This window comes from Episyrphus balteatus, chromosome 3 (assembly GCF_945859705.1).
Source record: "Episyrphus balteatus chromosome 3, idEpiBalt1.1, whole genome shotgun sequence".
NCBI lineage: Eukaryota > Metazoa > Arthropoda > Insecta > Diptera > Syrphidae > Episyrphus > Episyrphus balteatus.
The window spans coordinates 119,714,862-119,741,571 of NC_079136.1; the positions used below are offsets into that span (position 1 = coordinate 119,714,862).

The 26,710-nt window shown below is 28.9% G+C and overlaps 1 protein-coding gene across 8 annotated transcripts in view; it reads left to right on the forward strand.

Annotated features, from left to right (window-relative positions):
* The window catches only part of LOC129916343 (neuronal acetylcholine receptor subunit alpha-7), a 235,269-nt gene that overhangs the window by 121,528 nt on the left and 87,031 nt on the right, over positions 1 to 26,710 (forward strand). For 5 of the 8 annotated variants that reach the window (XM_055996208.1, XM_055996210.1, XM_055996211.1 and 2 more), the window contains one exon: positions 16,898 to 17,037. In XM_055996208.1, coding sequence (XP_055852183.1) covers positions 16,898 to 17,037 — 140 coding nt within the window. Of the gene's footprint in view, positions 1 to 16,897; positions 17,038 to 17,302; positions 17,348 to 26,710 lie in introns of all 8 variants that reach the window. The other 3 variants (XM_055996207.1, XM_055996213.1, XM_055996214.1) reach the window with 1 other exon arrangement.

Below are 26,710 nucleotides of genomic sequence, written 5' to 3' on the forward strand. Positions count from 1 at the left end.
AATTTAAGCCTTTTACGATAAGTAGTTTCTGAGATATAGGGCTTCAAAAATCGCAAAAACCGTAACTGACTGACTGACTGACTCACTCACTCACTCACTCACTCACTCACTCATTCACTCACTCACTCACTCACTGACAGATCATCAAAATTATGGAGAACTTCCCGTTAACGTAGAAACTTGAAATTTTACACTGTGATAGGGCTTGTGGTGTATACAAAGGGAAAAATCGAAAATTTGAGATTTTCAATTCAGGGGGCGTGGCATCCGCCCATTTCCGCTGAATTTTCATTAAATATAATAAAGCACTTCTGATTATCGTAGAATCTTGAAACTTGGTAGAATGGTAGAGATGGCAGTTTATACAAAGGAAAAAATTTAAAGTTTGAGAATTTCAGCCAGGGGGCGTGGCAACCGCCCATTTTCACTGAATTTTCATCAAATATAGAGATTTTCAATTCTACAGCCATACCTTGCAAAAAGTAGTGAAATCACAACAAAAACATTACTGTTAAAAAAGGAGCCAAGTTCTCCTATGTTGAAATTATGCTGGCACAAAAAGTACTGAGATGTAAAAGTGTACCAAGTTCTAAAGTTTGGGTTCAAATTCGTATCAATAAAATTTTGATTGTTTACTTGGCAATTTTTGAAATAACTTTAAAAATCGGTAATTAAAAGAAAAATTGTCAAGAGAACAATCAAAATTTTATTGATACGAATTTGAACCCAAACTTTAGAACTTGGTACACTTTTACATCTCAGTACTTTTTGTGCCAGCATAATTTCAACATAGGAGAACTTGGCTCCTTTTTTAACAGTAATGTTTTTGTTGTGATCATAATTTACAAGAAAAAGCTAAAAAGAAAAAATACCTTTTTTTATTTTTTCATTATACCTATGTATTAATTTTTTTATTTTAAAAGCTTACAAAAAAATTATGCGATTTTAAAGCCAAGTATTTCTTCTTAAGAATAAAACCATTTTTAAATTTTTACAATGCGCAAAAAGTTTAAAAATAATTTATGGAAATCAATCATTTTCATCAAAAAAAGCAAAAAAAAAAAAAAATGAATTTTTATCTTCTCACGTCATTAATTCCATTTTTTCCCTAACAACCTATACAAAATTTTATACCATCTGAAAGCTTATTGTCTTAGCTCAAAATATATATATATCGATCAGGTTTATGAAACAAAAAGAGCTAGAATTTTTTGAACTCGATCATATTTCATTAAAAAAAGAAAAAAAAAAAAACATTTATTTTTATGTCCTCACGCTATTTTATCAATTTTTTTCAATGACAACCTATAAAAAAAAATTATACCATGTGAAAGCTTAGATATTGGTTCAACTTTCATATGAAGCTTCAATCATATTCCTGAGATGCTTACAAGAGGAGTAAGAGTTTTTTAAAGTCAACCATGTCGAAATTCCAGACTGAGATTACGGTACTTCCCACACTGGTGGCTGTTCATGATCAACAGATCTCCTCCACTGGTGTTTTGAGGTTTTTCGCAAGTTTTTTTGATATAACATTGTGTAGCTTGTAGTTAGTGTACCGTTATGTGTGATATACCAAATGAAAGGTAATTGTATCAGGATGCTCATAAAAGTCTAATCAAAATTTTGTAACCTGTTGAATTTGAAAATTTTATTTTACCGTTATCTCAAAATTGTGTTTACAAAAATGATTGAAATGTTATGATCTATTATTGCTCTGTATACTTTATTTCTCTAACTGTTGAAGAAAAAAAGATAAAAATCAAAAACGATGAAAATCGATTAAAAACGGTCAAAAACGGTCAAAAAAACTTCGCGTTTAGTTTTTTGGCTTAATTTCATCTTCCCGTTTTACCCCTGTTTACCCTATTAAATGACGGAATTTTTAAAAATCCTTCATTTGGATTAAGCTTTAGGTTATTATCTTTCAAATAAGCTATAGAAGATTTTTGTATCTCTAATAGTTTATTTTTAATTTTGAATTGAAATATTTTGCCACACTGCGAAAGTGCGAGAGTGGAATGGGAGAAAATGGCGTCACTTTTTTGTGGTGGCTGCCATGGTTCATCGATTTATAAGACGTTATCACGTCAAAAATAAAAGCAATAATTTAAAAAAAATTTCAACATGTTTCCTTTTAAACGATTTTTGGAATAAACTATGGATTAATTTTCCAAATTTTTGTTGGCCATATTTATTGTTATTTAAATTCTGAAAAGGAAATGTCAATATGTATTACAATTTATAAATAAAATTAAAAATTATTGCAATTTCAAAGAACTTTTTTTAAAAGAAAATAACTTATTTTTTTTTTCAAAAATTAATCATTTTAATTTAAAGTTATTTATTCTTCATACAACAACTTTGTTTGTTCTAGGTTAAATAAAGAAAGTTTGAAGGTTTTGTTGGTCAAACTATTAGAGAAATTCAATTTTTTCAATACAAAAATTCAGAAATTGAAGTAATTTTTAATTTTTTTTTTTTTTTCAAAGCTTTAATGTATGTATTAACTTTTTATCTCTTCTGAATTCAGCTAACAATATTGATGGAAAAAAAATTTAAAAATAAATTATATTTTATTACAAAGAAGTTCGAAAAAAAAGTTGTTTAAATTTTTTTTTTTCAAAATTCGGAGTTTGAGGACTATTCTTTCAAAAAATCTTCATTAAATTTATTTGACATAAATTTAACAGATACAAATGAACTTCTAGCTTTTGAAAAATGTACATTTAAATACTGTAAGTGTTGCCGTTGTGTTCAAAATATTTTTTTTTTGTTTTACTCTATTTTTCATGCTTTTTAATATGCTTCTTTTTGGTGCCATCTAGCGACAAAATAAAAATCTGCAAAAAATAGGGGATCTGTTATTATTTTCTAATAGTTTTTCCACTTTGGAACTTGATTCTTAACCCTCTGTCGGTACACGGGTGCGAATTTGGCAGAACAAAAATAAAAAGTGGTCACAATGTGTCTTTATTAAGGGTGAAAATACATTTTTTTGGAATTGTAGATACAATAATCGAATTCAACTCAACTCAACGAGTTGGCGCACATACTTTTCTACGTGATTTCTGCTGAGCGCTGAGGTAACGTCAGACGAACTTATTCACCAATACAGTATTTGATGATTTTCTTAAGCCTTCTTAGTACCGGTTTGTTCATAGTCGATTATTATCTTTTAATCAAGGATTATTCCATATAAAAATCCTTGATTAAAAGATAATCGAGTGTCAACAAACCGGCCCTTAGAATGATTGCTTTCGGAATTATGCTGATGGTGCTGGCAACAATTTTTTAATGTGAGGTGCTGGTGTCTTTCAAGCTGTCGATGACAGTTAAGTCTTCTATGACTGATGTACTACCTAGAAGTCTCTGTTGCTAGAAAAACTGCCTGATTAAGGTCGAAGATGTGCCAAACTGCTTCATAATTTAAGAGGCTAGTAACTATTGGGTTGATAAAGTTAAACAATTGTGGAATTTAATGAACACCGAAGGTATCCTTGGAGAAAACCGATTTAGATTGTTAATAAACTACTATTGATTCTTGATCACCAAGGTTTTGAAGTTAATATCATGGTTGTACTCCTTAAAAGTCGAGGTGTTTATTTTAGAAGACCTCACTTAGAGTTTTTATTTGTTGAAAATTATTGCTAGGCCGAAAAGTTTAAAACCTATGGATGTTATTTTTCCTGTTTTTGATCGGTGTTCACGTTATACATCTTCATAAACTTCTTAAATATCAATTCTACTAGTTTTCTTATTTCAATCAAACGTCGTCGTCGACTGATTGAAATAAGAACTAACTCAAGAAAAGACCTATAGCCCACAAAAACTAGTAGAATCAAGGGGCAAGGTAGTGCCCAACCAAATTCTCTATCAACTTTGGCACTACAGTCTTATTTACAGGAAAGAACTCAGGCCATTTTCGACCCCTTTCTAACTTCTGTACCTACCAAATATGCCAGAAATTTCAAACTCGCTTCATTTGTTGAACTAGTCAAAAACAAACTACTCATAAAATTTCAGCTTCTTTGATTCCTCTAATAGAGACCATGAGGCTTATGAAAACAAACATTTTCACTTCCGAAAACTGCTAAGTTTTTTAAGGGCCATTTACTGAATCCAAACTTGAATAGCACTGTGCTACAAAATAAAAAAAAAAAAATACACCCGAGAAATTACATAGTGTAGGCTGTTCGTATGGTCGAATAATGCATAAAAATATTTTTGTTATGTTTTTGGAACCCTCCATTTTTTTTTAATTTACAAAAAACTATTTTTACAGACTTTACGATGTAATCTACCAATATCTCAGTCATTTTTTTAACAATTCTCAATGTGTTATATGTTTTTGGAAAGAGGATTTCCAGACCTTTTGAATGATGTATATAAGTCTATTGTTTAAACAAATTAAGTGTAGGTTTTTATCCCATAAATCTTGAAAAAGTGATTTTTTTTCTCAATTTTTTCAACTTTACCCAATTTTTTTTGCAAAATAAAACAAACAAAAAATTAAAGTAAGGTTATATTCTGAATAATATACATTTAGGCACAAATTGCCTTGAATATGCATTTTAAATATACATGCTGTGCTTATTTGTGAATAAAAATGTATGTTTTTTAATTTTTTGGCATTAAACGTGTAAAGAGCGATTTTTGAAAAAGTCTGAAAAAAAAAATAATTTTTTTAACAAGCTAAATCTCTAAAATTATAACAATTAAAAATCTGAAAAATGTTCACATGATAGCTACACTTATTAAATTTGAGCCTGTAAAGTTTTAAATTTTTTGAACAAATGGTTTGGCTGGAGTTTAAAATTGATCGAACAAGGTCCAAGAAACCCCATGTTATTCCCATAAGAAACTTCAACCGCTTGTCGGCACGGGTTAGAATTAAGTTACAGACTTGAAACTTGGAAAATATTTTTTTTTAGTTTATTTTCAACCATATAAGATCCTAGGAGTACAGAAATTCTAGTTATTTTAAAATAACGAACACCCTATTGTGCACCTTGCAATTCACATCATGAAAAGCCACATTTTCTATTTACGAAAAAGTAGCATAGATTCCGCAGTTTTGGTCAAATTAAAAAAAAAAAATAAGCCAATTTGTGCCTAAATGTATATTCTTTCAGAATATAACCTTACTTTATTTTGTTGTTTGTTTTATTTTGCAAAAAAAATTGGGTAAAGTTGAAAAAATTGAAAAAAAATCACTTTTTCAAGATTTATGGGATAAAAACCTACACTTAATTTGTTTAAACAATAGACTTATATACATCATTCAAAAGGTCTGGAAATCCTCTTTCCAAAAACATGTAACACATTGAGAATTGTTAAAAAAATAACTGAGATATTGGTAGATTATATCGTAAAGTCTGTAAAAATGTTTTTTTGTAAATTCCAAAAACATAACAAAAATATTTTTATGCATTATTCGACCATACGAACAACCTACACTATGTAATTCGTCGGGTGTATTTTCAGTGTGGCACCGTGTAATTTATGTTAAACATAAACTCTTACTCCCTACTTTTTCCTGTCTGTCACATAAAGATTTATGTAGAACATAAATGCTTAAGTTTCGATTCAGCAAACGGGTCTATTCACTAGTTATGGGAACTATCGAATAATTTGAACTATCGATAGTTAGTAACTGAATGATTTGAACTATCGAACAGTTCATTCATTCGAATAAAAACTATCGAATAAAACTATCGAATAAAAACTATCGAATAAACTATCGAATAAAAACTATCGAATAAACTATCGAATAAAAACTATCAAATATTCAGTTATTTTTTACTCACAATTTTTTCATCCGATTTATTTTTTCCAGTTTTTACTAATATATTGACCTTGTAAAGGACATACTTTATTTCACTGTTTGCAGTTTTTTAACTAGAATTTAAATACTATTTCTCAACTGAGGTTACTTTAAATAATAAATAACAAGTACTGAATCAGAAAGGAAGATGGTTGTTGCTAAATTTTTTCTATGTTGCGAAAAGATAGCCCAATTTTTTGCTATAATATGATATGATTTAAATTAAAACGAAAACAGTGGAAAACCCACACTGAGGCAAAACATTTGCGCACAAAAAGAAACAATATATTATCATGTCTCGTAAAACCAAAAGAACACAAAATTTTCATTTTAATACATAAGAACTGCATATATATATTTAAGGAAAAATAACAAAAATATTAAATAGTAAAAAAGAACAAGAAATTTTTATAAACTTTGGAACTATAAAAACTAACAAAGAAAAATTAATAAAAAAAAAACATATTAATTTAAATGAATATCAATTAATGTATCGAATAAAAAAAAACTTTTAGATATCAAAATTGCTATTTAAAAATAATATTTTATCAAGTTTTTCACTTTTCATCCGATTTCATCTTAAAGAAGCATCCATCATACATTGAAGTACATAGGTAATATAAATATCGTAAAAAAAAGGAAAAAAAAAATAGTCGAGAAATGACCACCGGAAAGGATTTGCTTCCTTTTCTTACACTTTCTATTTTTGCTCGTCCACATGCAAAATTGCAAATATCAAAAGTATATACCTACAATAATCCAAACCAACCACACAGTTGCATCATATTTTTGTCTAACCCATTAACAACCCTTTACAAAATCCACTTGTTGACACAGATACCTGCTGTTTGTGCGTGCGCGAATGTTTTGCTTTTTCCGGCGCCATGTCTCGTCAAGTGATTGAAAAGATGGGTTTTTCCACTAATTAGGATCATAAACTATACACTGGCTGAACAATGAACATGTTCCGCTTTCCAGGTAAAAGAGTTATTTTTTTCTCTCTTGTCACTTTTTTATGACTCCGCACTGACCGACAGATAACTTCTATTCTTTCAAAATATGGGCACTCCAACATAAAACACATAAATTCAGTCCTGAAAAACTTTCAAGATATCATTTAGAAGATCACACAATATGTGTATCATTCATCTTCCTTCAGCCCTTCCTTCAAATGCATATAAAATCATTTACAATTATTAAATTGTGAAATCAAGAGAAAAAGAAAATAGTAGAGAAATAAAATTATGACTGAATAAAAAAAAACAATCTAATAGACTGAAAGAAAACAGTAACTGAATATAAAAAATTTCAAATGAAAAAACTATCGTTTGAAAAAACTATTCGAATGAAAAAACTATCGAATAAAAAAAACTATTCAAATGAAAAAAACTATCGTTTGAAAAAACTATTCGAATGAAAAAACTATCGAATAAAAAAAAACTATTCAAAAGAAAAAACTATCGAATAAAAAACTATCGAACGAAAAAACTATTCGAATGAATGATTTTAAACTATCGAATAATTGAATATTTTACAACTATCGATAGTTTGATAGTTTTTATTCGATAGTTCCCATCACTACTATTCACTCAAATTTAAAGTATCTTATACTGTTTTTGGAAATTAATAGTATTTCCTGAATTGATGCTTTTTTACTTAGTCACCAATTTTGATAACAATTATGTTACCACATTTTCTCAGTTGCGAAGCTTTTTTGCGCCATAGTGCGAATGATGTGTGTATGTGTGTTGGAGTTGGAATTGGATAGAAATAAATCAGAAAAAAGTGTGTGTTCTTTTCTGGCAGCAGGCGGGTTGACTTGACTCCTCTTCACCGACACGACACGAGTAGGTATATGACGAGGCCGACAACTCATCGTTTTGTTTGAGCATATAAGTTTTAACACCTCTTCCATTTCCGTTTCCACATTCGTGATCCTACCAACACCATAAGTTGGTATAGAGTTGGAATGGTAAAAAAGAGTGTATAGTTTTCATGTGTTTGTGTGTGTAACTTTTTTATATATGTATGTAAAAGAATATTCATAAAAATGCTCTCATAGTGACAATCTGTTGGCAGCTAAAGTGCTTGCACGCTTTCAAGTTTAATTTCTTGTGACATCTTTTGTGGCAACTTCCGCAATTATTTCCGATTATGTTTCATCTTCTGCTTTTCATTATTATTTTTATTTTTTTCTACCACAAACAAACAAAAAAAAAAAAAAAAACATTCAAACGGTGTCGGGCGGGATATTATATTGTTTGTAGCGCGCGAGGAAAAGATAACTATATAATAATAATTTTTTGTATACAAAAAAAAAAAAAAAAAAAGAAAGAAAAAACATTGTACCACTTTTCTATATAATTTTGTATGTGCTGTGCATTGCATACAGACAAAGCAGAAGATTGTAAGAATGTTTGTTATTATTATGAAACAGCTTACTCTATTCTTCACATCACATCTTTACTCGCTTCGCGTTCTCTTCTTGTCGTTTGCTGGTGTGGTTTTGGTTCTGGTTCAGACATATGACCTACATATTTTTTGTTATATATTTTTTTTTTGCATAATAAAGAGCCACTAAACATTTTAATGGATGGAGGCATTTAGAGAGCAATTTTTTGTTTTTGTTGAGCTTTTTTTTTGACACATTGAGTCCTTAAGATATTTTTTTTTTTCGTTTTAACGTACGCTAAATCTTGTATATAGTGAGAGCGTGATGCAGCATTTTTATGTTTAACACTTTTTAATGGAATTGTTTAGCTTGATAATGATGACGCAGATGATGATAAGAAAATGCATTTTTAATAAACTTTTGTATTCTTCAATTTTATTACATGGTTTTCCTTTTATTTTTTTTTTGTTTTTTTTTCCCTTCTTATTTTTAGCTATTATAAATAACAAAGTAAACAATTATTTTGGAAGGTTAAATTGTTTAAGTAATTCTGCACAAAGTTTATGATTACTAGAAAATACCGGTTATAATTTATTTGAGTACAAATGTTCCCTAATAAAATAAGGTATTGTTAGAAGCGTCTCTTGACACCACCTGGTGTCAGACTTATGCATGCTCGCATGCAAAAAAACTGGCTAAATACATACATCATAACCACTGATTAGGGGAAGAAACTATATAAAATCAGCGAAAACCACTTTGATTTAGCTATTTTTCGGAATGAATTTGCATTAAAGACGATTGTTTTCAAATCAAAGTAGAACGACGTTATTTTTGATCATAAACATGTTGTTTGAAAAAAAACCACCAAGCTAAAGACAAAAAAAAAAATATATAAGAAAAAATTGTCAGTCACTGGAAATTGATCCTACAACTCTTTGGTCACTAGTAGGTAAAAAAAAAAAATAGAAATTGTGTACATTTCTGCTCAGTTTGTGAGGTCCATTAAACATCTATTGCAAAAATTTATTTTTTTTTATGTAAGCTTGAAATTTTAGCTAGAACATTATCTAGCCACTTTTTAAATTTTTTTTCCTAATAACCACTTTTTTCTAACATATTTTCTGAGAAATTGAAGTGGAAAACACATGTTATATTTATGTCAATTCACAGGTAATAAATAAAATTAGAACATTATCGAAGCGGATTTTTCATTTTTCGCCCTATTTTTGAATAATCATTTCTGAAAAAAACATCAAAATTGCTCATTTTCTAATGCATTTAAGTATGTTAGTTATGAGAAAAAAAAACGTAAATTTCCCCAAATTGTTTAAACAAAAAAAAAAAAAAATAAATAAATAAAATTACATACACACATACATACATACGCATAGGTACTATTCTATAGGACAAGTTAAGGATTCGCAAAAAAAATCAAACTCGAGATAAAAATCAGACATAACATTACTATGATAGAGAATGCCAAAAAAACTGGGTCCCGCAATTCTGTCTGGTGTCTGTCTCTATCTCGAGCTACAGCCTAAACCACTGGTAATTCCCTAGAAGGGAAATTGAAATTTTATTTTTCCGACCAAAATTAACGGTACCTGCCATATGACCAAAATAGAAAATGATGTTCTTATCCAAAATGGTTTCAACGATTTTGTTAAAAAAAAAAATACATGTTATGAAACAGCTAAAGTCATGCTTTTGACCAGTATAAACGATATTTGCTATAGGATCGCTGTCTTAATTTCTTACTTTCTCATAAAAGAGTTAACCGATTCCAACGAAAAATTGTGTACAAAACCTTGTTGTAAGCTAAATGTTAAAATTAAGAAAATTTAAAAAATAGAAATAATTTTTTATTTTTAAAAAAGTTTTCAAATTTTCTTTTTTGAAAATCTATGAATAAATTTCATTGAAACTTTGTTTTTATGTGTTGTTAGGTATATAATAATTTAGTTTTTAATGGCATTCAAACGCTCACGCGATTTGAATGCTTGATACACAACTAGCGCTGAATGTTGACTGAATGTTAAATTTGTCAAGTACAAAAATGTGTTTATTAACTCTCTGTAGGCACACCTCATTTTTGTGACGTGATAGGCACACGGGTGCGAATTTGGTTTATACTTTTTCATGTTGCTAGAACTTTTTTCGGTCACAATATTTGATAGAGAATCAAGTATGAAATTGATGTAGAATATTCCGAGGAATTCAGGTTCTCGGAAATCACTTTAAAATGTGTTGAAGAAAAATGGCTCAAAAAGACCAAAAACAGAAAGTCCATATTTTATCCAATTTTTGATACATTGCACTTAAAAATCTAAAGTGACGCAGAAGTTGTTCTAGTGTTTCTTCTAAGATTTTAGAGTTTTATATGTAGTGGCATTTGGTGTGCAAATTTTTTATTTTTTTTTTTTGTAAACTTGTGTAACAATAAGAATTTTCAAAACATGCATTACATTATTCTACAATTTTAATACAATTTCTAAGTAAAATAGTTTAATAAGATAATCGAAATATATTTTAATTAGAATTTATTTTGTCCGTTAAGAAAAAAGATTCTCGGGAGATGTTAAAAAAGATTTTTTCTTGGGGATTTTGTCCTTTTAACCCCATTTTCCCCTGCAGTTTTTTTTTTAACTAAAATTTTGTGGGAATTTCATCCGAATGAGACTTTTTTTGCAGCTAGAGTATGTCTCCCATTTTTTTTTTTTTTTTCGAAATTTTTATATAGAAAAAATTATGTACGTATTTAAAAAAAAAAAAACAGCTATAACAATTTTCAAAAAAAATTCTTTAATATTCCAAGAAACTTTTAACAAGCAAATTCGTGCGACCTAGTTATATATTTTATTCGTTAAGTTTTAACCTTTTTGAAATTATTTCAATTTCTGTGGATATAAGTAAAAAAATATTTTTTTTTTCCAGTTTTCGAAGATATAAATATGAAATAAGTTACATCAATTTTAAATTGAGGTCCTTTCCATTTCTAATTATGTGATTTTAAATTTTCGTTTAATATTCGATTCTAATCTTTACCTGCCTATAGATTCAATTTGATTTTTAAATTAAAAAAAAGCCCACTCTAAATTCAATTTATACCTTAACCTTACTCTCAATACTCTCTTAATAGACAAATTCTAAACCTTTTAACCTAAGCTCCATTATATTCCCTTTTGAAAATTTGCATTTCAATTGACATGAGACCTTCAAAATTTTCCTCTAAGGAAACATTCATTTCACTTTAAGTGCGAAGAAAATGTATATATATTGGTCTGATTCCTCTGTGAATGATCTAAGGTACTATATAAATTTTCTTAGAACTTTTGAAACACCATCTTGGTAGAAGTTATTTATTCTCCATTGCCATTCGCTATCTCTGCCACCATATTCCATTATAGAGGTAGTTTAAACTTCTTGCAACATTTCAAAGTTGTCTTCTTATTAAATGACAATCCATTGGGATTTATCTATATATAAGGCCCATTCAAGAGGAGATGTGAATGATGATAAAATAAATGTGCATTAGAACAGAATGTTGAAATAACATTTTCCTTCTTAAAATTAAACATAGTATCACCTTGAAAATGTGCTACAAGTTTAGAAAGAGACAGAGATAGATTGGCACCAGGCAAAAGTAGTTTAGAACATTGCTGTTTTTTTTTTTTTTTTGTGAAAATGAAAATCTACACAGGAGTAAAAAGACAAATATCCTTGCAGAGCTTTTATTATATTTGGATTATAATTTGTGTTGGCATAGTGCAATTACGCGCCTGTTTGCATATGATTAAAAAACAGAGTTCTCCGGCTCACACAGCTAAGTGGATGGCAAACACATCTGGTTTTAGTATCAAGGGGAATTCTTTGCTCGTTTTCGTTTCCATTTTAATTTTTTTTTTTTTTTCATTTCATTTCTCTTCTTTACTTGAGGACAGCAGCAGCTTAATTTTTATATAGATAGTAAGTCTATCTGCGTACGAAAAAAAAAAATAAGAAGAGTGGCATGCAATTTAACACAGTTACCATGACAGAGCCTAGCTATAGCCATATGCCCCTTGGGAGGCGTGACTAGATTTGAGGGAAAGCTCTTCGAGACCTAATGTTTACTTTTGGCCCGTTTTTAGTGCAAATTAAACAACGGCAAGGGCATTCGGGGCCAAAAGGTTTATACAAGAACCGAGTGTGCCAACTAAGATGATGTGTGTATTTATTTAGCAAAGGATGACATACGTTGTATTTTTTTTTTTTTTTTTTTTTTGTTTCTGGTGAAGTTGGTAGTGCGAGGACGACGATTCCCAAAAGTAATCTAAATTTTACCTTTTTTTTTCTCTCAAATACAAGGCGGAAAATTTGATGCTTTTTGGTAAATATACAAAATATATAAGTGATTCTGGCGAAACACTTTTTTTTTTGGGGCTTAAAATCTAGGTCATCAAAGTTGTTATGACTCAAAATCATAAAGAACACAATTAAGCCTATTAGTGTTGTAATTATCCATTATTTGCCAACTTTTTTTTTAAATTTTTTTTTAAATACAAATTTATATTTATTTTGACATTTTTAAAATAATGAGAAAAACATAAAACACGTTCAAAAGAAACCTTCAAAGTTAATTGGTATTAGTCTGCTAAAAAAAACAAAGAGTATAAAATAAATTGTTTACATTTTCTAAGAAAACAATTATATTTGTTGAATTTTTCTAGAATCTAAATAATTGTACTCGTGTTGAGTTTTCGACTTAATGAATTAGCTCATAATTAGGACATTAAAATGAAGTTTAGAAGTTTTTGTTTGTGTTTGTTCAAATTCAAGGCTAAGGCGTTTAAGTGTTATCAAAATATAGAAAAATACAACTTATTTTATTTTTTCCTGAGAGAACATCAATACATCCTGCAATCTATTTGCAAAATACTTTCAATCTTATAATAATAAAGACGCGATATTTCGAATACCTACTGAAGATTTTTTTTGATATCGATTTCTCCAGTTAAAAATTTTGTTTTAAAATGCTTTTCATCCAAAGATGTTTTTTTATGGTCTAAATGAACTCAAATCAATTCAACTAAAAAAGTTTGGAGTCGATGAAATTCCACATTTTTTGATAGGGTAAATGGCTTTGAAATGCGGTAAAATTTATTTATTTAATGAAACTATATCAATGGGTGTTTTTATTGGCGATTAAATAATATTATAAGTTTGTTAATACAATTTTGAATAGTAGTCTAAGACACCAGGTTAAAAAATATAGGTCAATATCCAAACTTTCTGCTGTACCAAATTATGCGAAAAGCTTGTAATTGGAAAGCTAGTATTTTCAATTGAAATTGATAACATGGATTTGTTAGTGGTCGTTGACTCACTTGTGTCTAGAAAAGAAGAGGGAAGTGAAAAATTTAAACATCCAGTTTTTGACAGAATTCAGCATGGACTACAATTTCAAAAACATAAAAATGCTTGTTAAGGATTTGTAATGAATCAAAGAGCTATTCTGGATAATTTTGTTTCTATTGCAAAATCTGACTGATCAATATTACTATCATTTCGAAAATAAATGTAGTTTTTCTATTCCTTTTTTTACTCTTAGGCAAAAGGTATTAATCTAAAACACTTTTAAAAAATCAAAATTTTGTTTGGTAACTTTTTTGATTTGTATTTTTTTTTTTTTACATTATTAAATTAAATAGAACATTAAAAAGATAAAAAAACATATAAAATATGTATTTTTGATGTTAAATAAAAAAGTGATTTGAATAGAAATGGAAGATCTTTTTAATATGTACAACTTTTGTATTTAATTTTTGTTTTAATAGAATTTTATTTTTGAAAGAAATCGTAAAAAAACAAGATTTTTGACACCCATACCCTTCGCCCTTTTTGTTTGTTCGCAATTTATTATTTCTATATAGAGGGAGGATTAAAATTAAAGGAAAGTACTTGCCTGATAACTAAAATGGTAAAATTTGTTCTTTTCAGTTTTCTTGAAAAAAAAAAAAAAAAAAATTGAAAAAATCTATTTTTTTTTATTCCATCAACTTTAAATCCATTTTTTTTTAGCACAACTTATAATACATTTAATATCATCTGGAAGCTTATTGTTTCAGCTCAAAATATGTATTTATATCGACCATGTCTATACCTACAACATCTAAAAAAAGAGCTAGAATTTTTTGAACCCAATCAGTTTTCATCAAAGAAGCAACAAAATCAATATATTTTTCTCTTCTAACACCATTAAATTCATTTTTTTTTAAAGATAACCTTTAATAAATTCTACATCATCTGAAAGTTTATTATTTCACCTTTTATATGACACTTCAATCATATTTCTACGATGCCTACAAAAAAAGTAAGAATTTTTTAAATCCAACCATGTCGAAATTTCAAACTGAGATTACGGTACTTCCTAATACTGGTGGCTGGTCATTCATCGGCAACAGATCTCCACAGGTGTTTTGAGGTATTTTTGAAGTTTTTCAATTTAACATTGTGTTTTGTGTGATGTATCAAATGAAAGCTAATATTATCAGCGTGCGTATTAAAGTTAAACCAAATTTGTATGTGCTTTAGATCAAAAGATATAACTTGTTTAGAAAAAGAACATCTTTTCACCGTTATCTAAGGATTTTGAATAAATAAATTTAATTGAAATTTTGTACTTTAATTGTAGGTCTTTTTTGTGTAGGTCTTTTTTCGAGAAATTATCGATTTTCATGGAAATGCGCAGGGGGCTTTTAGTTTTCATATTAAGAGTATCCCAATGCATTATAAACAGGCAATAGTTTTAAAAGAACCTTGTGCATTTCCATGAAAATCGATAATTTCTCGAAAAAAGACCTCCTACTTTAACCTCAATTATCTCTGATATTTTTTAAAAAGTAAAATTCTAAAAAAATACTTGCTAGGTTTTTCTTCATATACTTTTGGGCATTCTTCTTTACATTTACAAAAAAATTTTAATACAACGTTTTAACAACCTTAGGACCTTTTACTCTGACTGCAAGAACATGTGACAAAATTTGTCCACGGATTTTCGGAATAAAGCAACATCATAAATAAAAATCGGCTCGTAGCGATGGAAGCCATGTTATATCCGTTTTGCCGATTTTCCATTTTTCTCAAATTTTTTTTTCGTAAAACCTCTTAAGATTTTTTTGTTATTCTTGGTGATTTCGTAATCATTTATGTAGAGATTTACATTACTAATTGACGCTACAAATTCTCCTTTTTCATAAAAGTATAAAAATTGAATTAAAACAAAAGAGCTGACAACCAAACGTGAAATTAAAAAATCCTCGTCGATGGAACAGTACTGTGCGAATGACTTTAATTCGAATTTCATAAAAAAATAGTAAAAACATGGTATTCATTTAAATACACATCCTGATTCTGGCTTTTATTTTGCCAAAAATGTAAGCTTTAAAAAAACACATTCTTAATGACAGATAAATCATTTTTTTTTTTTCAAAATAAAGTTTAAGTTATAAAACTAAAAGTTTTCGGTTTCGACTATAAATTAAAGGTACTTTTTCAAATTATCAAAAAAAAAAAAAAAAAGACTTTGAAAAACTTTTTTATAAATGAATTTATGTATATGTTTGCAAATTTTAAAAGCCCTAAATAAAAAAAAACTTTTGCCACACATTTATTTTTATAAAAAAAATCCTCTTTCTCCCATAAATACATACACGAACAATATTCTATAAAAAAAATTCTCCCAAAAATTCATCCGCAAAACCAAATGAAATAAAAATAAAAAAAATACATACCTACTCTTGAAATCATAATTGAAATTTATTCTGATTCGTGACCCATTTATGGAATCTTGCACTTTAGCACGCAATGCTTTTCCTTTTTACATCAAAAACTCTCTGTATGTTCATATGGAGTAGTATACAGAGAAAACTCTGTGGGAAATACAATTTCAACACGCATTAACGGAAATGGCTCGTTTTTAAGTACCTACCCGTCCCGAATGGTGGCGCTTACTCCTCTTGTATAGTTTTGAAAGTAAATGGCTCTCGTTGAATGAGGAAACACGCAGACAAAAGAACAGAACCAGCGAAAACCATTTATGTTCCTCTCTACACGAACTACGAGAGGTATTGGTTTTTTGCGATTTTTTTTTTTTTTTTCAAGGGTCGGGAGGGAGGATCTAGAGGAAAATGAAGAACTATTATGCCTGTCCACCTCCCTAAAACGGATGTTGAACCATTCAAACCATTTACTGCACACAATTTTCTGTTCGTTCGTGTTGAAGCGTTTTATTTGAGTTAGATTGCTGATTCTGACACAACTGACAGACTGACGGACATGTACAAACGGCAGCGGTGGTGGTGGCATTTAAGTGGGAAATGACGATTGAGTCCATGGAAAAAGACATTAACCGAAAATTGTGGGATTCTTGAATGCTGTTGCTAGGTAAACTGTGTGGCAGTTTAGAGAAGATTACTTCAGCCAAACAGTGCGGCTTTACTTACATACAAATAATGTCCTGTTGAGTGACCACTTGAAGGACTTCAAATCTAGGTTTTTTTTTACTTCGAAACCAAAGATTTATACGTGTGTCACGTTTTTGAAATTGAAGTAAAATCATTTTTAAAAGCCAGGGATGTTACATGTTTTTTTTTTTTTTTACTAAAAATCTTTTTATTTTTTTTTTTTCTTTACAGAAAGCTGCCAAGGCCCACACGAAAAACGCTTACTAAATCACCTACTATCTAACTATAATACCCTAGAACGACCCGTTGCAAATGAATCAGAACCACTTGAGGTAAAATTCGGTTTAACACTGCAGCAAATAATTGATGTGGTAAGTTAGTGTTTTCAATTTATTTATATTTTATAATAATTTTTTTTTTATTTTAAATTTTATTAAAATATTTAATAACTTTTAACAAAAAAAAAAAAAAAAAAAAATGAAAGAAAAAAAAAGAGAAAAGAATTACAAAATAGGAAAAAGGCAATGAAAAGTATAACAAATGATAAAGAATAAATATTAATAACAAAAAACAAAAAAAAAAATGATACAACATCGAAAACGTATATGAATTTTAAAATATTGTGTATTTTTTTAGGACGAAAAGAATCAGATTCTTACCACGAACGCGTGGTTAAATTTGGTAAGTGACATGTACCCGAATCCGAAATAAAAAAAGAGCGACCCTTTTGTTGTCTTTTTAATAAAAAGAAAAATATATATACTCGTATATTATTCTACTACATCATATAAAAATATATAACAAAAACTTACTATACACATTATTGTTTTTTTTTTTTCTTAATTTTTTTCTTTAACGTATTTTTGTTATTTTTTTCAAAAATAATGATAAATTTTTTTTTTTTTTAATAAAATTTTGTCGCTTAAATTCTTCTGCGAAATTCTTTTGGAAACCAAATAATTTTTATTGTGTGTGATAATTTTTTGTTTTGTTTTTTGTAACAAAAGAAAAAAATAACTTTAAAGGCAAAAATAAATTTAAACTAAAAACAAATAACAGTGGAAAATTAATTTACGTTGAATTATCTTTTTTTTTTATTTAATTTTTAAATTTTGTGGCAAAAAAAAAAAATAGTTTTAACAAATTATGATATTCCAATTCTGAGCCATTTTTCTAAAAGGATTTCAATGCCAAATCGTATAACATTTGAAAAAGTTTCTTCGGAAGCATGCTATTTAATGAATCTTATTTCTTGGAGTCGAAATCAGCTGCTCCGTATAGCGTCTGCCTTGCCAAAACATCCTGGTCCTAACGGTTCCGATATAGTTCAGTGACCATTTAATTGAAGAGTTTGATCTGCTGTCTTACTTTTCGTGAAATGATGTACCAGAGTAGACAGCCGTAAAAATGGTAAAACAGAAAAAGCCCTTGTTTTGATCCTTGTGGTACTCCACCATTAGCTTGGATTATCATGGTCCTGACTTATTTATTTATTATTATTATTTTGTAAGAATGTTGTAAGTCCTTACACTCTCCCCTAAACTTCGATAAAGAAAATCAATACTTCAAAGACCTATGAACAAAAATCATAATTGAAGGTTTTTGGAAAAAAAAATTCTAGATCTTGAGACATGTTACGCTCGTGGCTCTATAAATGCAGGGTTGTAAAAAAATCATTTTATTTTTAATGCATTTGCTCTCCATTACAAATTTTTAAAAAAATATTTATTGCAAACAAAAAAAATTTGCATTGAAAAAAAAAAATATTTATTGCAACTGAAAAATATTTCTATTAAAAAAAATTGTATTGCAACTGAAAAATATTTCCATTGAAAAAAATATTTATTTTGCTTTAAAAAAAATTTTTATTGCAAATGAAAAAAAAAATTGAATTCAAATTAAATTTTTATTGCAAATAAAATGATTTTGCATTGAAAAAAAATTTTATTACAAATAAAAAATTTTCTGCATTGAAAAAAAAAAAATTTAATGCAAAATGTGTGCATTAAATATTTTTTAAATACTCGTCGAATTTCATACAAATTTGACTTTTTGACTTTATATTATCTTCAATATTATAGTTGAAAAAGTATATGTATGGTCAAATAGCCAAAATTGTAAGAAATTCGACGAGTATTAAAAAAATATTTAATGCACACATTTTGCATTGAATTTTTTTTTCAATGCAGAAAATTTTTTATTTGCAATAATTTTTTTTTTTTTTTATCCAAAATTATTTTATTTGCAATAAAAATTTTATTTTCAATGCAAATATTTTTCAGTTGCAATCAAAAAATTTTTTTTTAGTGCAAATATTTTTCAGTTGCAATAAATATATTTTTTTCAATGCAAATCTTTTTATTTGCAAAAAAATATTTTTTTTTTAATTTCAAATGCATTTTTTTTAAATTGATATTTATTCAAGGAAGAAGTTTGCGAGAATTATGTATGTTGATTTCTTAACTGAAATACTATTAAGAAAATTGTTGGTGTACATGTTGGGAAACTTTTAATCTGAATTTCAAATCCTAATATCACGGAAAAGTTGCGAATGATGAAGACTTAGAAGGGTTTAAGAAATAATCAAAATCTGTTCATATCTTCTGCCTCCAGTTCGGCCTTAAATCTTGAATTTTTTAATTGTATTTTAAGAAACAAAAAAAAAATATCCACCCTAACGCCTTATTTTTTAATATAACAGCTTATGAGCTAAATATTAAGTAAAAAAAATAAAATTGCTTAAATTGGGTAAGGTTTGCTGGCGTTTTGAAATTTGTCTATTTGTTAAATTATTATAAAATTATTAAAAATGAACCAGACCACAACCAGTGAATATCATGAATTTGATGAATATTTAAAAATCTGTCGGTAAAGAAGGCTTTGACTTTTTATCATTCTCGTAGCCGCCGCACAGTGGTGCCTTTGGTGCTTTATTGGCGTCAAAAATCCGCCATTTCTCGACGAAAAGTCACTGAAAGCTTCCAACTTTTTTTCCATTGCTTCCAAAATGGTGAAGAGAATAAGAATAAGAACAAATGCATACAAAATCTGCATGCTTTTGGGGTCAATGAGAAAAAATTCAAAGAACTGCAACATCTTTATTTTTTTTTATGTTTATATATTTTCTGTCACAATTCAACTCTTTTAAAAATATAAGCGATTTATGAGATTTGACCCCTAAAACGCACCAAGCAACTGGAGAAAAATTCAGGAGTAGGTATTCAACCTATCACATTTTTTTTTTCCTGTCTTTGAATTTTCTTTGACTTTCTATTCCAACAAGGTTAGTTAATAACAAATAGAAAGTCAAAACTTTAGTGTACCTAGATAATAATTATTCAATTTTATTAGAGTACTTATAATTTTCAGTAAAAAAAGAGGAAAAACGTAAACATTCTTTATCTGCTTCTATAATTTCTAAGAAACTCATTTAAATTATTATTTTGAAAACAATAAATTTTTATCACAGGATATTTAGACACTTTCCTTAAATTTCCGTATTTTTCATCTATAAAGACATATTTATCTAAATCAATAAACAATCCTTTGTTGGAATCTCAATTATTCATTAAATTGTAGTGAAACAATTATATTCCAGTCATTATAATAGATATCTTCTTCATAAACTTGAAATTTTATTTCAGGGCTAAGCCTAAAGTTCTATATTTTGTGATAATGAATAAAGTTTGTCATTTGAAGCCTAAAGGAGATATAATTTAATTAGCTGCGCCTAATTAAATCATTATTTTATTCGCCACATTACTTACCTGTTTTGTCAATCAATATTTTCTTCTAATTTACCATCATAAGACTAAGAGGTATTTAAATATTCAAAAAGCCTGAAGGTTCCCTCATTTGCCACAAAAGATATAATTTTTATTTTTTAATTTCAATTTTAACTTTAATTTTGTTTTTATATATAAAAAAAATATGATTTTGTTTAAATCAATTAACTAAATAATAAATTCGCTTAAACTTAATTAAACAAAAAACTTGCTTTGCTTGTGAAAAAAAAGCAAAAACTCTCTGTTTTATTTTTTGAATTTATTTATAAAGTTCTAAAAATTTATAAACAAAATAACACCGTTCTTCTCGTATATATTTATTTATTTTTTGTTTGTTTATAAGTTTAAAATTGTGTTAGTAAGGTGGAATAAAATGATTGTTATTTTTTTTCTTGTGCTCCCCACTGTCAAAACAAAAATTATTAAAAATAAACAAATAAATGAATAAAAAAAAATTTATTCACAAAAAATAATAATAATTGTGTTGCCTGCACCATATTAATTAATAAATAAATATTTATATATAAAAAATAATAAAAAAAAAAAAAAAATAATTTTTTTTATGTGTGTCGCCAAATATTATGCTGGGTACATGTCATATTATAAACGCGATAAATATCTGCATGCGTGGAAAACTAATTTATTTTATTTATTATTTATTTTTTTTTTCTTATAACAAAAAAAAAAAACCAAATTAAAATAAAATAAATGCGAAAAACCAAATCTAACTAAAATAAAAACAAAAATATAGAAAAAAAAAAAAATTAAATATATAAAAAAAACACAATAAATATGGGTAAATTTATTTATATTCGCGGGGAAAACGTTAAAGACAAAAATAAATATAAATCAAAATAAGAAAATTAAATATAAAAAAAAAAAAAAAATAGTATAAAGATAAAATGATCAATTTCGTTGTTTGTGTGTGTGGTATACATTTGTGTCAAAAGAAAAATGACAAATGAGATTTTTATGTTTAATTTTGATTAAAGTTGGTATCTTTTTGTGTGTGTTCTTTTAATTTTTTTTTTTTTGTATTGTTCGCTAAATGGCTAAAAATCCCTCCTTGAGATTCAATTACAAATAAAAACAACCAAGTTATTGTTCATTTTATGAGTCAATCCTTAAGAGGACACTCTTCAAGGAGGGTTTGAGGATTTATATAAATAGAAGTTAAGATTTAACAAAAATTACTGCATTGTTATAGATTTTATGAGAGAGGAGAGAGAGAGTAGAAAAAAAAGTTACTTCTACAACCACTCACTTTTGTTATGGTGGCGTTATCGTCGTGGGGTCGTGGTCGCCTTTTCTTGTCATAGAGTATTAATGTCGGAAGTGGTGGTAGATCTTAGAGAGATTGTAATTGTATATTTTTTTTTTTCTTCTCCTATTTGAAAGCTTAGCATAGATTGAATGGTGGAGAGGAATAAGATGTTGTAGATATTTTCTAACTTTCAATTGGATTTGTGTGGTTAAGTCATAAAAATAAATGTTCCCTAAACAAGAACAACTACAGTACATAGTTTGTTTAAGGGTTTTTCCTCTTTCTTGCAGTTAGTATTAAGTGAGGCTGAATAAGTTTTTTATTTTTTGTATCAAATTATTTGTCAAGATTTATGACAATCATTGTTGGTTGTAATTGAGGGTATGTTTTTTTTTTTTTTTTTTTATGTTTATTTTTGGGGATGAGACATCTGGTGGTTTTGTTTTGAAATAATATGTGTTATTTTGTAAGTAATGGGTTTTTTTCCCGCTCAACTGGATAAATGAAAAGTATACTAATTAAAGATTAAAAGGAGCATTGGTAGGTACTAGTTAGAGTTGAATAAGATTGCTCATCATGAAGCTGTTTATGTTGTGGTTTCATACAATTTGAAGTGTTTTGGTTCTCTTTATACCTGACTGAACTACATAGTTAGTCTACATTTGCCACCAGAGGCGGATTTACAAATTTTCATGGTATAGGCTTTTCAGTTTTTGTCACCCTTGCCCTTTCATTTTTTTTTTTTTATTTATATCTCGCTTTAAAGGTGTACCTCTCATACAAGTTTTTCACGTTATAGCAAATTACTCGAAAACGGCTCGTACGATTTTGATTTAACTTTGAAGACGTAATACTCAAAGAAATCTCAAAAAAAGTCAAATAACAAAAAAAAAATTTTCATTTTATAAAACTTTACGCTAAATGTCGGCTCTTCCCCAACATCAAATTTTTTTTAATTTATGGACCAAAATATATTTAGTGCCTAAAAAAATGTCCCTTTTTTTAATACCTATAATTTTTCTTGGAGAAAAAATAAAAATTAGTAGAAAAAATACCTATATTGAGTTATAAAATTAACATTATTTACTACAATGAGGAAAAAATCAACTTAAAATCAACGAAAACCACGTTGATTGAACTATTTTTCGGAATGATTTTGCGTTGAAGAAGAAAATTTTAAAATCAAAGTAGAACATCGTTAGTTTAAAGTGGTTTGCCGTTATAAAACCCTACTAACAATATTGCTTCTATAATGCTTTACAGAAGCAACAATTGCATCTGTAAAGCTTTATAGAACCAAAATTGTTTGTCGGGAAGATCTTTAAATTAAAGTTGTTTCAACTTTGAAAAAAAGCATCAATTTATTAAAAAAATAGAAAAAATTGGCAGCCACTGGGGATCGAACCTGCAACTCTTGGTTCTCCAGGCCAATGCTTTACCAACGTGCTACCTCACTGTTGGAAATAAGGGTGATTATACGTTGTTTAAATTTTAATTTAAAGATGTTTCATGTTAGTTTTTTTCAACATTAAATCAACGTTGAAAATATTACATTTTACGATGCGTTTTTTCCCTCAGTGTACATTGTACAAGTTTGAAACCCAAATTTGGATCAAATTGTTTACAAATCACGGTAACATTGTGGTTTATCTTGGTAACGCAGTGGTGTTTACAGTTTTAAAGCTGATTTTTGGTAATAAACTATTAAGAATATTTAATTGAAATTAATTTTTCTGTGATTTAACTTCATAGGAGACTTACGTTCTTCCTATAGTTTCAAATAGGAATACCAGAGAGCTTAATTATATGATTTTACAGATAAAACTCAGTTGTTTGGTTTTGATCACTTTGTGTTTAAACTGTGTCATAAATATAGAAATATCATTCCAAACATATCTGTGCAAATGTTATTTTATAATAGATTAAAGTATAACCATTCTGTGTCAACTAAAATATATGAAAATATATTGATAAAAATGTCCATATTTTTTTTTAAATTCACTCTCAAAAGGGATAACTTTTTAATCACTAAATAGTATTTTGGCCCTTATATAGAGCCAGCTCTTTAAATCTTTAAGTAAACTAACAAAAGTGGTTTATTTCGTGCATTTTATTTCAATGAGTTTGAGTTCCGCATTAAAATGATGGTTTGCACGAAAATCAGGAGTCACTTCGGTTAAACCACAGCTGTGTACAGGTTTGTTCTTAACATCATGAAAATCTTGGGTAAAATCACAATTTCCCATCATTAAAATCACTGGTTTCCCCGATAAACGGATCATTCCGAAAACATCCCGAATTACTTTTTAAAAACTACATAATCTCTACACTTTAACAATGAGTCGCTGCTGTACGATTGTGTTTTTTTTGCTAAAATCATCTTTTAATCTCGTATTGCTTTGGAAAAATCTTCGGTAGCCGGGAAAAAAATAAATCATGGAACGTGTCGTTTAAAGCACGGGTTGGCCACTAAAACCAAGGGTAGGGTTAGTTCGGTTAAATTAATGATTTGGTTGCCCCCTTAAAATCACGAGATTCCTCTTTAAAAGTCACGGTTTTCACCCGAATCTTTGCTGTATTTTCGCCAGTAAAACACGGATAGCTTTGGTAAATCGCTGGTTTTTTTTGTAAAACCATGGGTTTCCCAAGTAAAATCACCTCAACTTTTTCAAATATGTACAAGTACATATATGATAGCTTCATTAGTCCTTCTTATTCTCACGTGAAAAGTCCTATGGAAAGTGATTATTTAAAAAACACGAAAGTTAAAATATGGTTTGTGGCGTAAATGTTTTATTTTTTTAGCGTATTTTTTTTTAGATTTTCATAAAAAAAACAATTGTAATCTCAATTAAACAATTAAATTAAAATCACCCAAAAAAATCACAAACTTATATATAAACTAGCCAGTTCGTAGCCTCCAACCAGTAGTTGGACTGGCATGTATGGGTTGTTAGTGGGAAAAGGGGAATACATTCACCCCTATTACGTAAGTCATTTGTACTAAAACGACTCGCTCTGGACGCCAAAATTGAGGCTTAAGTAAAGCAATTATCGTGTCATAGGAAGGAGGGGCGAAGAGCCAAGGGGACTGCCAAATAAATTTCTAGTTTAAGACAAATTGTAGCTCCCAGAGCAAGTAATTTTAGTATACAAACGACTTACGTATTAGGGGGGATTTTCTCATACAAAGTATTGGCAAAAGGCGCAGATGTCTATTACTAGTTCATGGGCTGCGAACTGTTCACAGTCGGTTATCTTTTAATCAAGGATTGTTCCATAGAAAAATCTTTGATTAAAAGATAATCAAGTGTGAACAAACCGGTCCTTAGTCTAGAATTTTCAATGTACAATGACTAACGGGAGAAAGAAATCATTGGAAAATTTTTTTTACAGAATTCTATCTGCAAGACATCAGAAAGTCGTCATGGAAAAATCTTTTTGATTTCTATGGGGTGAACAGAACGGTCCCCAAATTTGCCGCCCCTAAAATCTGCCGCCCTAGGCTCCAGCCTACTCAGCCTTCTGGTAAATCCGCCTCTGTTTGCCACACAATAGTCAATAAATTTGAAGGTACGTGGTAAATCAAGATGAACAATCTTGGACGGGTCTTGGTCGCGTTTTGGACGCGATTTGGACGCGTTTTGGAAGCGTTTTGGACGCGTTTTAGACGCGTTTTAGACGCGTTTTGGACGCGTTTCGAACGCGTATTGGACGCGTTTTAGACGCGTTTTGGACACGTTTCAGGCGAGTTTTAAACGCTTTTTTGATCGCGTTTTGCTCGCGTTTTGGACGCGTTTTGGATGAGTTTCGGACGCGTTTTAGACGCGTTTTGGACGCGTTTTAGACGCGGTTCGGACGCATTTTGGACGTGTTTCGAAAGAGTTTTGGACGCGTTTTGAACACGCTTTGGACGCGTTTCAAACGCGTTTTGGACATGTTTCAAACGCGTTTCGGACGCGTTTTAGACGTGTTTCGGAAGAGTTTTGGATGCATTTCGGACGCGTTTTGGACGCGTGTCGAAATTGTTCTCAAAATTATCTTATAAATTTTTCCATTGTAACTCTACAAGATAAAACATAAAAAAATCTCAACAAAACATTTTTCCAACAAACTGTTTCATAACGAAATTTGTTATTTTTATGATGATAGCCATTAATAAGTTTATTTCAGCAATTTGGCTTTTCCTTCCACATAAATTAGACACACAATCTGTTCGATATCAAAGAAGAAGAAAAAAAAAACTACAAATTGAAACGAAAGGAAGGAAGAAATGAAAATAAGAAAAAAAGATATTAATAAGCTAAATTGAGTTATGCCCATTAATATATGTTAAAAAGTTTGGCATTAAAATCTCATTTGCAATGCGCCTTCTTCGATATGGTTCCATAATATAATCTCCAATGTTTCATTTTTCCTTTTTCATTTCTCTTCACTAATTCACCTTTCGTACTGCCTGTCTGTACTGTGTGATACATATTGAATATGAAGGAGTTTTCATCTTGACGACGATATTGAGGACACCCAAGGACGCAACGACACGATATCAAATGGCAGCAACAAATAAGTATATGGAAAAGAAAAAAAAATTTTATAGCACAAAAACTCTTCTTCTGTGAAGAAGAATGTATAATGTACGAGTTACATGTAAAAATGCGCGGGTTACACTCTTACACCACACATGCCAACCGCTGTCGCCGCTATCTTCAGTCTTTTTTTCCCATCAAAAATCTCCTATTCCCTATATCCTGTCACAAGGATATGTGTGCGATGTGATAGCTATAAATTTACGATTAAAAATGCATTAAAGATACATTTTTATGAGCCACACTACTTTGTATGTGGATGTGATGCGAGAGTGCGAGGGTGTTCCCTGGTACCTTTTTATAATTCGGAAACAAGCTCGTAAATAGTTACGATAACGTCGCTGTTCTCTTAATATGGCGATGACAGTAAAGGGTCTTTGCCATTAGTGATGTGTCTTCTCTCACTTCT